Raw genomic sequence first — 14,046 nt, forward strand, 5'->3', positions numbered from 1 at the left:
AAAATATGCTTCATGTGATTATTAAATTATGCCTAGTTCTCTTTCCTTTGTCATATTGTCCTTAATTTGTACGCAGAGCTCCTGGCCATATAACACTTCAAATCTTTTTTTTTTTTTTATCAGCTTTGAATAGCAGCTATGCATTGCAATCTCACTGCAAAGTTAATTTTTCCAAGCTGAAGGAGATTCCAAAGAATCACGGGAATTAGTCAGGGAATATATGTACATGTCCCCGACTTGCTGAGTTTTGCTAGTTGGAGGAAGATTCCTCACTTTTGGATTCACCTTGAGGCCATTAAAAAAAAGGACTTCCTTTGGGTGACAAAGGATTTTCATGTTTCAATTAGACACTTAAAATCACCTTCTTCCAGATGGCTGGCTTGATAGCTCCCCTGCCAGTCAGCATATGCTGCCCTAAGGGATATTTCCTAGTGTTTTGTCCATTTTTCTTTAAGAATGTCCAGAGTGATGGAATTTCCACCAACTTTTCTTCAGTAGCACTAAATAGGACCCAACTATGCAAATGCCTTTGCATGTAAATAACTTTACACATGTAAAGAGATCCAGTTTTAAAATCAATGGCCTCAGACCTCCGAGAACACACGCTTAATTTTATGCACACAAATAGTCCCAATAACTTCAATAAGCACTCACAGTGCAGAAAGTTACAGGCATCTCTTGTAAGGTTTTGCAGGATCAGCAGGTAAAACAATAAAGTGTAATGAATGGGGGAGAGAATGTTTATCTTTTTCTGCAAACTTTATTTCAAATAGTCATTGATCTAAGACACCTCCCCCCCCCCCAAAGTCACATGTGACTGTGAATATTTTTTAGAAGTCAAAAGTGGGATGAGTTTGCAAGGCAGCAGGCGACAGCAGAGATCCAGGGAATAAATGAAATGTGGAGCCCGAGGGGCACAGAAAGAAGCCAGAAAAAAAGCCCAGCAACTTGGCTTTGCAATTTTTTTTTCCTTTCCCCAAAGTTGCTTTTAACCCTTTTCATGTTCTCCTCCTTTTTCCAGTTTTCGTGCCCCTTCCTGCTGCTTTTCTGCTGAAAGTGCCGGATCAGGCGGGGGTGGCAATGAGGTTCTGGGCTCCCGGCTGGGCGGCTATTCAGAGGGAAGGGGGGAGCGCAGGGGCACTGGGAGATCCCCGGGCCCGGGCGGCTGCGCCTCCCTCCCCCGGTTCGGGGGGTCCCCGGGCTCGGCCCCCGAACGCCCCTCTCTTCCGTTCTCCATGTCATTTCCTGTGCTAATAAGATGGTGGTCACGGCCGGGAGGGAGGGAGCCGCCGCCGCCGAGCCCGGCCCGGCCACGGGACCCGTCCTCGCCTGGGACTAGCGAGCCGGGCTGGCCGGGCCGGCGGGGAGGGAGGGGGCAGCGAGCCGGGGGCCCCCGGGCAGAGCGGGCCCCCCTACGCCGAGGCGGGGCCCCCGAGCCCGCAGCGCCGAGGTGAGTCAGCCCCTTTGGTAGCCAAGGTGGCCACGAAAATGGCTGCGGAGCGCGGGGGCGGAGGGGGGCGGAGCGCGGGGACGGAGCCGCGCTGGGCGGGGGGCCGCGGCTCCCTGCGGAGGGGGCGCTGGGGGGGAAGGGGCCTCCCCCCACCCACCGGCCTGCCTGGGGTCCGCGAGCGGGCAGGTAGGTGCCTCCCCCGCCCCTTCCCCCGGGCGGGCGCTGGGCTCGGCCCCCTCCTCTCCCGCCCGCTCCGATGTTGCCTTTTTTCTTGCCCGCCCCTTCCTCCCCTAGTTGTTACATTGTATCCGGTGAGTGACGCGGCCGCGGGCCTATGGGCGGTGGGGGAGGGTAGCGAGCGTTCGAGATTGGAACGCGGGGGCGGGTCCGCTAAAGGATAGGGGGGCGGTGAGAGGAGGTGAGGTGCTGGTTTGGTGGGGATTGGAGTGGGAGGCAGTGGGGTAGTAACTGTGTGTTATGGGGGTAATTGGTTATGGGCGGGGTGCTGAACATAGTTAAATGTTGTGGGAGAGGGGGCTGAGGCTATGTGTCGGATGAGGGAGTGTGTTACAGTCTCCCCCACTGTAGCCGGTTAATTTCTGGTTAATTTCTGTTCAGGTTCTTATACCATGCCCATCAGTGTCTTCCCCTAGTCCCCTTGAGCTAACGGTGTAACTCAGAATGATACTGCTGGGTTAGCTTTGCATTTTCTTTGCTTGATAAGGACCTTTCTGTGCTGACTCTGCCCATCCCCAAGATTCTGGGATGCACCACTGGGTAGTGTCATGCCTTGCCAGCATTTCGCAGCTGGCCTCCTCAGCTACTGCAGAATTTAAGATTTCATTAAATAATTATAGCTATCACTGCGAAGCAAACCTCTGAACCTGAGCAAATCCTATTTTATGTAAGTGCAGCTACACTGACATAGCGAGCTCTGAGAGGTGTGAAACGGCCCCATTTGTGTAAAGGTGTCATTGACTCTGAAGCCTAAGGATGTCAGTTTAAATGTCAGCAGTAATTACTCTATTGCTTACTGTTTTAACAAAAACTTCAGGCTGGTTTGAGATTATAGGTAGGGTGTGAGTAGTGTACTATCACTTCTTTGTTCCCAAAATAACCACTGTTAAATAGGTAACGCACAGAGAAATTCTCAAATAAAAAGTTCAGGTTTTTTTGTTTTTGTGGAGTTAGATGTAGTGTTCCCGAGTATTGAGACAGCCATTGCAAATCCCAAACTTTTTACAAATGATCATCCAGCAATTGGCTATTCTATTTGCTGTTGATTATTCATTTATACTTCTGCGTAAACCATTTGTTGCCACTCAGGAAACAGACACAATATCATGTGGTTTGTGTGACGAACCACACATCATGCATAGCCCAAGTTAGCTGCTCACAAACACCCCAGAGGCTGAAACTTGTTCTCATAAGTCACTGGTCAGATACTTCCAAATAACAGATTTTCAGAAATCACAGTTTGGTTGTGAATGATTTGAAGCCAGAAAAAGTGTGAAATCTTCAACAGTAAAATAGTTGCCGGGAATAATTCAAGAAGGCCTAGCTATATGCTTTTATAGTGCCTGGTAAATCCAGGCAGCACACTAACACTTAGAAATAATTTACGTTTTCAAACCATTTTACAAAGTAAGCCTCACCACCCCATACCCTCAGTAATTAAGCTCTATCCCCTACTAAGAGAAACAAGTTTCAGAAGTAAACTCAGTAACTCAAGATCTCACAGCAAGTCAGCACCAGAGCAGCCAGAATTTGAATTTGTGAAATCCCGGCTCCAAGTTCAGTCTATTGGATTCTGATCCATCCATATAGGGTGACCAGATAACAAATGTGAAAAATCAGGGTTGAGGGCAATAGGTGCCTATATACGAAAAAAGCCCCAAATATTGTGACTGTCCCTATAAAATCAGGACATCTAGTCACCCTGGATCCTAAAAAAATTAGAAGTTATTTAAACAAGGATGGTGGGCCAAAATACAAGGTTAAAAACTTTGAACTTGGTCATCCTGTGTTGCATACTGGAAAAAGAAGAGTGGCTTGAAGTCAGAATTGGAAGGTGTGAAATATTGTTTAGGATTAAGAAGGTTTTTGGTAGTACTTAAAATAAGAGTGGAGAGAGAAGACAAAGAGCTATGTAGTGCAACATATAAAAAACAATGTTATCAGCTGTATTTTGAAATCATTTAAACACCATAAATAAATTAACAAATAACTGACTCTTGCTACAAGAATTAGAAGTTATGCTGTTGTCTGGACAGATGAGCCCTCAAGGTATGTAATATGTTTGCTAAAAGCTAAGTCCATGTGGAGTACATTTCCTTGGGAGGAACTAAAACTTGTGCTATCCAGGGATCTACTTACGTAAAAGAATAAGATCTGCATTTTCCATTTTGAGTCAAAGCTGGTTTCTGCATATTCATTTACCCAGTATTAATGTTAGTAAGGTTCACGTTGTCTGGTTTTAAAATTAAAACTGAGAAACACTCTTTCCCCTGCCCTAGATCCCCCACAGAGTGGAAATGGAAAAGTTGTTGCAGTGCTTTGCTGAAGTAGTTATTTACCATGTAGAAAACTTTCACCTTGTTTGTTTGAGCTGAATGCATATTGGTGATAGGAGCAGTGAAATTCCTTTTATTGTTATTAAATCCTTGGGGCTTCCTTCTGAACCCCCCCAAGAAGTGAGGACTATGGCTTCTCAGGTTGGGAGGAAATCAATACCTTTGATTCTCCAGGCATTCTGGTTGGGGAAGTGAGATAACTGTACCAAACCAGGGTAGAACCCTGGCTTCTTGAATTAGGAAAGCTATAGTTCTGCCTCTATGCAAAACTCTTGGGCCCCTGTGTTCCCTTCCCTTTTCAATGACTAGGATCTTATATAAATTGAAGAGAAAAAAGGACTGACTTAAATAAAAAGAAAAGGAGTACTTGTGGCACCTTAGAGACTAACCAATTTATTTGAGCATGAGCTTTCGTGAGCTACAGCTCACTTGCATCCGATGAAGTGAGCTGTAGCTCACGAAAGCTCATGCTCAAATAAATTGGTTAGTCTCTAAGGTGCCACAAGTACTCCTTTTCTTTTTGCGCATACAGACTAACACGGCTGTTACTCTGAAACCTGACTTAAATGAAACAACCCAAAACCTATCACAGCAAACCATTGTTCCTCTAGCACTGTGAGTGCATAAAGTGTTTTACATTAGGTGCAGCGTACTTAAAAAAATATTGATCCCTGCCCCAAAAAGCGGACAGTCCAAGGATCCAACCTGCTAAGCAGTTCCTGGGAAGTAAAGAAGAACTTCAACTCCCACTTGACTCAGTAGAAGTTAAGGGTACTTGGCACCTGACAGAACTGGACCCTAAATGTCATCTTGGTATGGAGTGAAATGTTACAAGGCAATGAAAGCCGGGAGGAAAATGGCTCTATTTTTTAAGCTCTCTAATGACATATAAAAATTAGGACAGGGCATTTTTGCTTCAAATTGAAGATTATGGTCTGAAACAAAACACAATATTAGGATGTATATTTATTTTCAGTCAAAGGACACTTGTATCTAAGACACTCTTCTCTACTGGCCTACAAACAACAGTCTAGCATTTCCCTGAAATATAGTTCACACACATATATCAAGCACAATATTGTCTTAACATTTCATGGATTGCGCTTTATCTTTCTGGTTCTGAGTCACATTAGCTGCTCTAAGGCTGGCAACAATCACTCGCTTTTTGGATAGTTTAGTCGGAAGGATTTTGGTGACAGTGACTTTTGCACTGAAAACTAGTTTTAAGAAAACTTGATTTCTGCAGTTAATTATTTTATTGCTTGCCATTTAATGTAGTAATGCAAGGTTTTTTTGTTGAGATTTTTTACTTTTATTTGTTTTTTATCCCCAGCAATAAAATGAAGGAGCTTCTTAAAATCTTCTCCAGAAGATTTGCCTGGAGAAGCTAAACAAAGCCCCAAATGCACCACATGAGAGGGTGCATGTACCTACCACTCAGAACAATCTATTGCTTTCACAAGAGAAGCCAAAATAAAGAAAAAGACATATTGCTGAATATGTTGTGCAGCTCTTTGGAATCTTAAGAAGGTGGTAGTCCCTTAGATTCTGTTTGCCATTTGTCTAGATGTAATTCACATGCTTTCCCAGTGCAAAGTTTGAGTTCTCTCTTCTCAAATACTTGCCCTTTGGTTAACGTCAAGCTCACTGAGTAGAGGTTCTTCTGACTCCAGGTATGTGCCTCCCGAAGACACCTTGTCTGTTATAAAGGTAGTCTGTGCATTCAGCAACTGCCATTATTAGGCAAACCACAGAAACATTACCACATGGTAATATTTATTAGACTAGTGCCCACTCATTTTGCTAAGGTCTGTACAGGCACAAAATAAGCAAATGTGTGTGTCCCAAAGTGCTTACAAGCTAAATCAACCTGACAGACAAGGGTTTGGAGGAGAAACAGAGTAATAGAAAGGTGAAGTAAATTGCCTCGATCACACAGTGGATCTGTGTTAGATCTGGGAATAGAAGCCAGCTCATCTGACTCCCAGTCCACTGCCCTATCTAGACTGTGCTGGCTTTGGTTGGGCTGCTTAGCTTTTCTGCATCTAATCCCAGTCTACCCTCCTTCTCATTATATTTACATTTGCAACACATTCCTACCAAAAAGGGCACTAACTAGTTTTTGCTTGAAAAATGAGGTCACCTCTGCAGCCCTGGCTTTTGGAATGAGAAGCGTAAGGCTTCATGGACCAAGGACTCCTGCACAATTATAGGAGGTTGTAGCGTCTCCCTTAGCACTGGCCTTTTCCCTAGTAATGGGGCAAGTGGATGCTCATTTTACAGGCTTTGGCTCTTTTCCCCATTTTCTCTCTGCTGCTGAAAGCTTTCCCCCTCCCCGCCCCGAGTGGAAAGGTTCCTTCTATACCGATGGTCCCTTTTAAAACTGCCCAGTGCAATGTTGTGTTTTAAGGATTCCCTGTTGGTTGAGCTCATGGAGGGAAGATTGGGAGCTGATCACCTGATTCCACGGCCTAGAAGAAAAGTTAGAGAGGAGAACTTGCTGGGAGAATCTTCAGAATAGAGGGGATCCCCAAGAGAGCAATCATACTGCTTACTGAAAAGGCCAAATAGAGAACTCAGAAAAGCTCTGCATGTGGCCTCTCGAGGGACAGGGTGAGAATAGAGAAGTGGGTGAAAGAATAACAGAGAAAAGCACTTCAAGGCAGGGAGCTTATGTTTTATTTGTTCTCCAAAGTGCCTATTTCATGTCAAGCACTGTATTAATAATAGGAAAGACTGGGTAGGTGAGAGAGTGGGAAAGGAAAAGGTGGTAATTCTGAGGTGCTGCATGTGAAAATATTTACCATTTGGAAATACTTTGTATATAATGTAGACTAATGGAAACTGGTCTGTGAACAGTTTTCACACTTTAGACTGCTCATTAAGTGAGATTCAGGCTACAGCAAGGGGTAGTGTGGTGGGGTAAGAGAAGGTATTTGAGGTCCCAAAATCTCAAGTTCTTTTGGCTGAAAGAGTGAGGCTGTTCAGAATGCTGATGCTTAAACAGTTACCCTTAGGCTTCAGAGTCAACACCTCATTGGGAGGAATGGGATTCATAGACATTAAGGCCAAAAGGGGCCATCATGATCATCTAGTCTGACCTCCTACACATGCAAGCCACAGAACCTCACCCACCCACTCCTGTAATAGGCCCATAACCTCTGGCTGAGTTACTGAAGTCCTGAAATCATAATTTAAAGAGGTCAAGTTACAGAGAATCCAGCACTTACTCTAGTTTAAACCAGCAAGTGACCTGCTCCCTATGCTGCAGAGGAAGGCAAAAACCCTGTCGGTCTCTGCCAGTCTCACACTTCACATTTCTCAGAACTATTGCTTAAAAGCTTTGTGTATTCAGCCTCCAGAAGACAACATTCCAAGTGTTTCACATTCAAAACATTTTCTTTGCATTCAGAAGGTGAAAACATATATATATATTTTTTAAATGAAAGTTAAAATCTTCAGGTTTCAGAGTAGCAGCCGTGTTAAAAACTGATGGTCTCCAAAGAAATGTCAATGAAATATACTACAGGCTACCAGCTCAGTGCAATCCATAGGTCACAAATAGCTTTTTATAATGTGCCCATCATCAGGGTATCTAGGTGCATACATCTAATCTAACTTCACACAAAAGGCATGCCTACACAGCAGCTGGGAGGTATGCTTCACAGCTCGTGTAGACATATGTTAGCTCTGCTTGAGCTAGCCTGAGCCTCCACCCTTGTTGGTGCGACCATGCCACTATTTTTAGCACACTAGCTTGAGCTAAACTAGAGTGTATGGGTCTGTGTGAGCTGGGAACCAAACTTCTTAGCTGTTGTGTGGGCATAAGCAAAAGGACTAGTTTCTCCACCCCTCTCTCATTATGCTGCTGTTTCTTAGATTACAGTTTTACTTCAGTTGTCTGCCTGCATCAGCAACATAGCCCAGCCATTCTACAGCTGCTATTAGGCAAACCACAGCATGCCCCATATGATGGTATTTATTTGTAACGTCAGCTTATACAGTGTGCCTGACAAAAATATTGTAGGCTTTTGAACTCTTAATAAAAACATATCAGTAAAGAAATTAAAGTTGACGTAGTGTTTACCTACAGAGCTGAGATAGTCCCTGTTTCATTAAAAGCCTTGGTAAAAGGCTGGCAATAGAGGCCTAGCAATAGATTACTTTGGAGGCCAATGGATTGAATTTATGTTGGACCAAGTTGGGAAGCAAATTACAGAATCAAGGTTCTCTGCCAAGTACATCATGTCCGCATCCCCTCTCTTCTCCAGTACCGCAGCTGGAGGTATAACATGCCATTGTATAACGCAGGTTTCTAGGGTATGTCTACACTAGGGATGTAAATATGGTTTGAAAAAGTACCCATTTAAACTATTAAAATTATATCAATTAACCGTTTAATTGTTAACATGACGGGGTCAGGGGCCATCGCCTGCTCCCACATGGTGAGGTCTACGGTCCAGGCTGCTGCCAATCTGTTTTAAACATTAACTGCAATATATTAACAGTAAGCTAATACTTCTCGGTTAACTGTATAACCATTTGATATTTTGCATCACTAGTCTATACAGCAAAGAAAATCCCGCAGCTGGCCTGAGCCAGTGGACTCGAGCTCATGGCTACGGGGCTGTAGACTTCCAGGCTCTGGCTGGAGCCTGAGTTCTGGGACCGTCCCACCTCACAGGGTCATAGAGCCCACGCGCCAGCCCAAGCCCAGATGTTTACACAGTAGTGAAACAGCCCCAAAGCCCAAGCCCTGCTCGCCTGAGTTGGCTGGCACAGGCCAGCCACGGGTGTCTAGTTGCTATGTAGAATACCCTATGACACACAGGACCCAAAGCATAACAGGCTTTATCAGTTAAACCAGCAGTTTGAATTACACCTCACATTTAACGGAAAGTCGGTGTAGATCATAGAGCACATGGCAGCCCCCTGGGCAAGATGCCCAGCTGAGCAAGTGGAGAACCATATTGTGCATTAATTAAAGCTTCAGAGTGGTCTTGACAGTTGAATTAGCCCTTGTAGCCACAACGTTGTGACCACTTGGGTGCTAACTAATGTGCCAGGTATGTCACATATGAAGTTCTGATGTCCCAAATGGATTGGAGAGCAGAACTAAAATAGAAAGGCATGCTGTCTGTCATTACTTAGGGGCATCATCAGAGGTGTGTGAAGGGAACCCAAGACTGGTATAGCAGGGGGTACTGTGGGTCAGAAATAATCTGTACTGGCAAAGCTGAGTGCCTGTAGTTTTGTGGATCCTGATTTTGGGCAAGCCCCTGTGGTTGGCTTAGCTCTCAAATTAATTGCCAAAGTCAATGAAGGCTCATGTGGGTGTAACTGGGGTGATACATGAGTACAAACTGGTGACAATGCATGAGCTGATGGTATGAAACGCTATCTCATATTTAGGCGTTTTTTCTTACCTTCCACTGAAAGCCACACACATTTCTGTATGTATTACACTAGCATAAAGCTAAGTGATCCTATTTGTTTTCACTCCTATCTGAATTCATGAGCCAGGACACAGATATATGTTTGGGAATCCCACACTTGTGAACAATAAACAGGAGTGTTACAGACCTGAAACTTTTACAAATTCCTGATGAGTCCTATTTCTAAGTTCACCCACTCAAGGTCAGTCATTGGAGCTATTATTGCTAAGGGACACCAAATGTTTCCATGCTGACAATTAAAGGCAACAGATGAAACACTGTATAGCACATTCTCTTTCAGTACAATGAAGCTTTATTTTGATCACCTTTCATACAAACTGTATCCTAAACTGTTGTATTAAATTAAATAAATATAGTTGCAGAATCAAATAATAACTAATAAGACAAGAATAAATAACTAAGAAGAAGAAACTAATAAGAGAGGAATATGCAAGGGAGAAAATATGTTTTCAGTTGCAATTGTTTTAAGGATGAAAATTCTAAAATCATTCGTACCTTTCACTCTGGGTTCCCAAAATGCTTCTTTGATTGCTGGCTTCTCTTTTACACCTAGTCTGTGCGGCCTGTCTCCTTATTGTAGTCTGCCATTTTCTTTGGAAGAGGAGACATTTTGCTTGGAAGGTACCAGGACAGATGTTTGATATGGCTACAGTTAGTGATTGGCCTTTTAACCCACCTTAAGAAGCAATTACTGAACTCTGCCAATAAACTTGGAAAACTGACCTCAACAGAAATCAATACTGGTGATTGTTTCTACTCATTCATCATAATACATTCTCATTATATAAATATATATTAGAGACTGCACATGTACTTGTTTCATGTGGGCTTGAAAAATCCACCTGCCTAGGCAAGTAGGAAGTGTCTCTGAATAGGTACCATCAACTTTGGCAGAATCTAAGCTTTCACTTTTTTAACTACTGAGTTTCTGTCACTTATGGTTATGAAGAAAATTTACAAATGTGAATAGCATGTAACCAAATGCATTGACATCTGCCTGAATTTTGATGGTACCCAGGCTTCTGCTTCTTATAGGTTTTGTAGGGAAGGAGGTATGGCAGTGCAAAAGTAACTTTCATAATCCTGGCTAGTAGGCAAAGTCCTTGGGCCATTGGGAACTTTATGAATTCTTCAAGCCTTGTGCATTGTTTAGCCCTCCAGAACCATCATTCATATATGGTTAAATATCCCTACATGCATGGTGTGTTGCTTTGTTCCTTGAGAAATCTGTTCTGTATACTGTGGAAATGTATCGGAAGAGAAACTGATAGGATTCCAGTGCTATAGGGTCTGCTCAATACAGAGCAATTGCAGGGGCTGTGCTCTCTTTATCTTGGGCATCCAGAGGTTGTAACTACTTATTGGATTGCTTTCTTTGTGGTATTAGCGCCAAGTAAATCAATGCTATTTCCTTCATGATTCTGTGGATTTTGCTGGTATTTGTTGAGTAGGATTATTCTGTGGTCATGTGTTTGAAAGGCTTTTCTGGGAGTTACTGGATATTCTGGGCTAGCTTGTGGGTTTCTGTGATCAATGAGATAGTTTGTTCTTCTCAAGTATTGTAAGGTTTTTCATTAACTTTGCTATGAACTGGATTAAGCCCTTCAGGTCTTTTTTTTTGTTTCCACTAGTGTGTGTTCTTAAAATTTGTCCCTGTCATAAAGGAGCTGCAGCTATTCTTGCATAAACTGCTTGCTTTGGGGATAGAATGCACCCTCAGAACAGAGGTATGAGGGAATATAACTTCAGAAGTTCCCTGTCTCTGTGAGAGGCTCTGGGTTAGGGAATGCAGTGCCCAAACTTCCCCTTCTCTATATAGAAGGGAATGTGCAGATAGAATTGTAGCGTTGATGAATTCAGCACACGGATATCTGATTTCTTGGCAGATTTGATCCCAGGCATAGCTGGCCTGCAGCCTACGCTGAGGAAAAGGCGGTCAAAATGACCACACTCAGGCAACATGGATGCAAGCTGTGTAACATGAACCCCTAATCTACAGGCAGATTTACCAGCTCTGAATAATGTCTGTTGTACTGTGAGATCTTATCTTCCTAATGGCCTGCAGGAAGGTACAAATGAGGAAGAACAAATATGACTCTTGCTTTGGTTTCCATTTTATAGAAGAGTTTATTTGCTCTTGTTATAACTGGTGCTATTGTTATGCTTTTAAAGAGCTGAGTGAGTTTGTTAGAATTTTAGAAATTCATGTCAGTTATTTCAGGAGTTTTGGTTACTTTTGCCCTCTTCCTTTCTAAAGCTACACCTCCCCCATTCATTTGGAGAATGAAGCTAGGGCCTGGTCAACACTGGAAAATTAGGTCGGTTTAACTATGTCGGTCGGGGTGTGAATAATCCACACCCTCTGAGCAGCATAATTAAACTGACCAAAGTCCCCTTGTAGAAGGCACTGTTTGACAGAAGAATTCTTCTGTCAATCTAGCTACCACCTCTCTGGGAGATGGATTACCTACTCTGACGGGAGAATCCCTCCCATCAACATAGGTAGTGTTTACACTGAAGCTACACAGCTGTGGTGCTGTAGCATTTTAAGTGTAGACAAGCCTTAAATCTCTGGAAAGGAGGCAGCTGCATGATATGTAACATCCTGTAATATTGATAGTGGTTTTTCTTTATAATAACTGTAAAGAGCCTATCAAATATCATCATCCTAGAAGTCATAGATGAAAAAGCTCTGTTGGGTCCTACCCAGTCAATCTCTCTGGAGCCAGGAGTGTTATTCAATATTTATATTACAGTAGTGCCCAGAAGCCTGACTTGGATTGGGAGCCTGCTGCATGAGGTGCTGTATGAACAGAACTAGAAATGGTCCCTGCTGCAAAAAATTTTAAATCTGAGAATTTTTTCCGACAGTACACTTTTGATTTGGGTGTTTGATAACCGCCCTTCTCTATATCTGTGTGTCTATTGCTATGACTAACTCTACAACTGTAGATGGTTGTGTAAGTGACCTGAGATCTCTTCCTACTCCTCCACCTTTTTAAGATGAAGGGCTTGAGGTTGCAATAGGTAAATTATATAGTCTGCCTCTAGAGACCTCATTTCACATGATCGTGAATGGAAGTTAGTTTTGTACTTAGTCTCTACTTAGTCCCTAGTGGGCATTTGTCTAGACAGTACGACAATATCATCAATCTACTTAGGAGAAGCCAAAGACTGAAAAAATAGGGCACACTCAGGGCTATATACATTGTCAGAATTGTGTGGAATCCCAGCAGTGGTACATCTGTGGAGGCTGCATTGAAGTACATTGTCAGAGCAGCAAGATGGATAGAGGTGAATTGATCAAGCTCCATGTGGGAAGTTTTCACAGAATCTGCCAATGCTTCACCTGTCTCTCAGCTGTGCTCTGTCCATCCCTTTCATTAGCACTCAACATTCACCTGAATAAGGGAAAAGAAAATATTATTGATAAAGTAATGAATGGCTTGAATTTATAGAAACAGAAAGAATGAAAGGCTAACTCTTTGTAATTGCTCTTCAGAGGGACTAATATATATAAAACCTTGATCATTGCCTGGGTGTCCTTCTGATGGGCACTGGAGGGTGAGATGCCAGGCAGTGCTGGTACTGCGGGCAGTTCTGCCCATGACAGTTGGGCCATATGAATTATCTCTGTGCCTTTCAGCTAATTCTTTCCTGTTGATTTTCATGAATCACTTCCCATATCTGTGGGTAAGAAATTAAAATGGCAGTTTACCAGCTGGGATAGCCACATCTGCTATTTAAAATGGTATCTCTGGGGTCTGCTTCCTGCCCACACTCTTTCTTTTGGGGTAGATGTTGAAATACATCAAGAACTGGTGTCACTTATCTAGGTCATTTCATGGGCTAGCTAGAAGAAGTGCACACTGAGTGAGTGTTTAGAACCTGCATGAAAATACCTTTGAATGCATTGGAGATTTCATTTGAGAGGCAGAGAAGCACTTTGATCCTTATCTATAACATGTTGGGTGTTATGTGGCAGGGTCTCAGGTTCACAGCTGGGTTGGTTGATGGAGCCTCTTGGACTTGACGTGTGTGTTATAAAATGCTAAAGGCACTTGGGTGCCCTCCCTTTCCCCCCCAACACCCAGTGTAAGAATCTAGACAAGAGAAATCCATTACTCTAGCCCAGGGTATGGGTACCAGTCATTCCCTGATTCTGCCCCACCTTCCCAAAGCAAACAAACACAAACCCCACAGGTGAGAATGCTGTTGATGCTAAGGAACTTTGAGCCTTGACAATGGTTCATAGGGGAGGTGGTCAGGAAAAAACTTTTAGCTTAGGACCAAAATCTAAAACCCATATTGAAGACATTAATTTTTATGAGTGAGAACTGCCTGGACTCACCAACATTAAAATTGGCAAGTGTTGCAGGAGGTATGTGGAGCGGTATAAAGACTAGTAAAACCAGATTTTCAAACAAGCTGAGCCTACTGGATGCCAGCTCTTTTGAAAATCTGGCCCTTACAGACCCCAAACATAACTTCCCTTTGGCTAATGGTGTGTATATTGCCATCTACAGGGGCTGTAATGTATGTGGTAGCAAGAGCAAGCGGGGCATGT

The 14,046-nt window shown here is 43.2% G+C and overlaps 1 protein-coding gene across 3 annotated transcripts in view; it reads left to right on the top strand.

Moving 5' to 3' along the window:
* Positions 1-872: 872 nt before the first annotated feature.
* The window catches only part of PRDM11 (PR/SET domain 11), a 60,174-nt gene continuing 47,000 nt past the window's right edge, over positions 873-14,046 (top strand). The window contains exon 1 of one of the 3 annotated variants that reach the window (XM_037900108.2): positions 873-1,450. Coding sequence is in view for 1 of the 3 variants with exons in the window: in XM_037900107.2 (XP_037756035.1) it covers positions 11,534-11,548 (15 nt within the window). In the remaining 2 variants the exon portion in view is untranslated. Of the gene's footprint in view, positions 1,451-1,671; positions 1,762-10,587; positions 11,549-14,046 lie in introns of those variants that run through there. The other 2 variants (XM_007060725.4, XM_037900107.2) reach the window with 2 other exon arrangements.

The sequence above is a fragment of the Chelonia mydas genome, chromosome 6, assembly GCF_015237465.2.
Source record: "Chelonia mydas isolate rCheMyd1 chromosome 6, rCheMyd1.pri.v2, whole genome shotgun sequence".
NCBI lineage: Eukaryota > Metazoa > Chordata > Testudines > Cheloniidae > Chelonia > Chelonia mydas.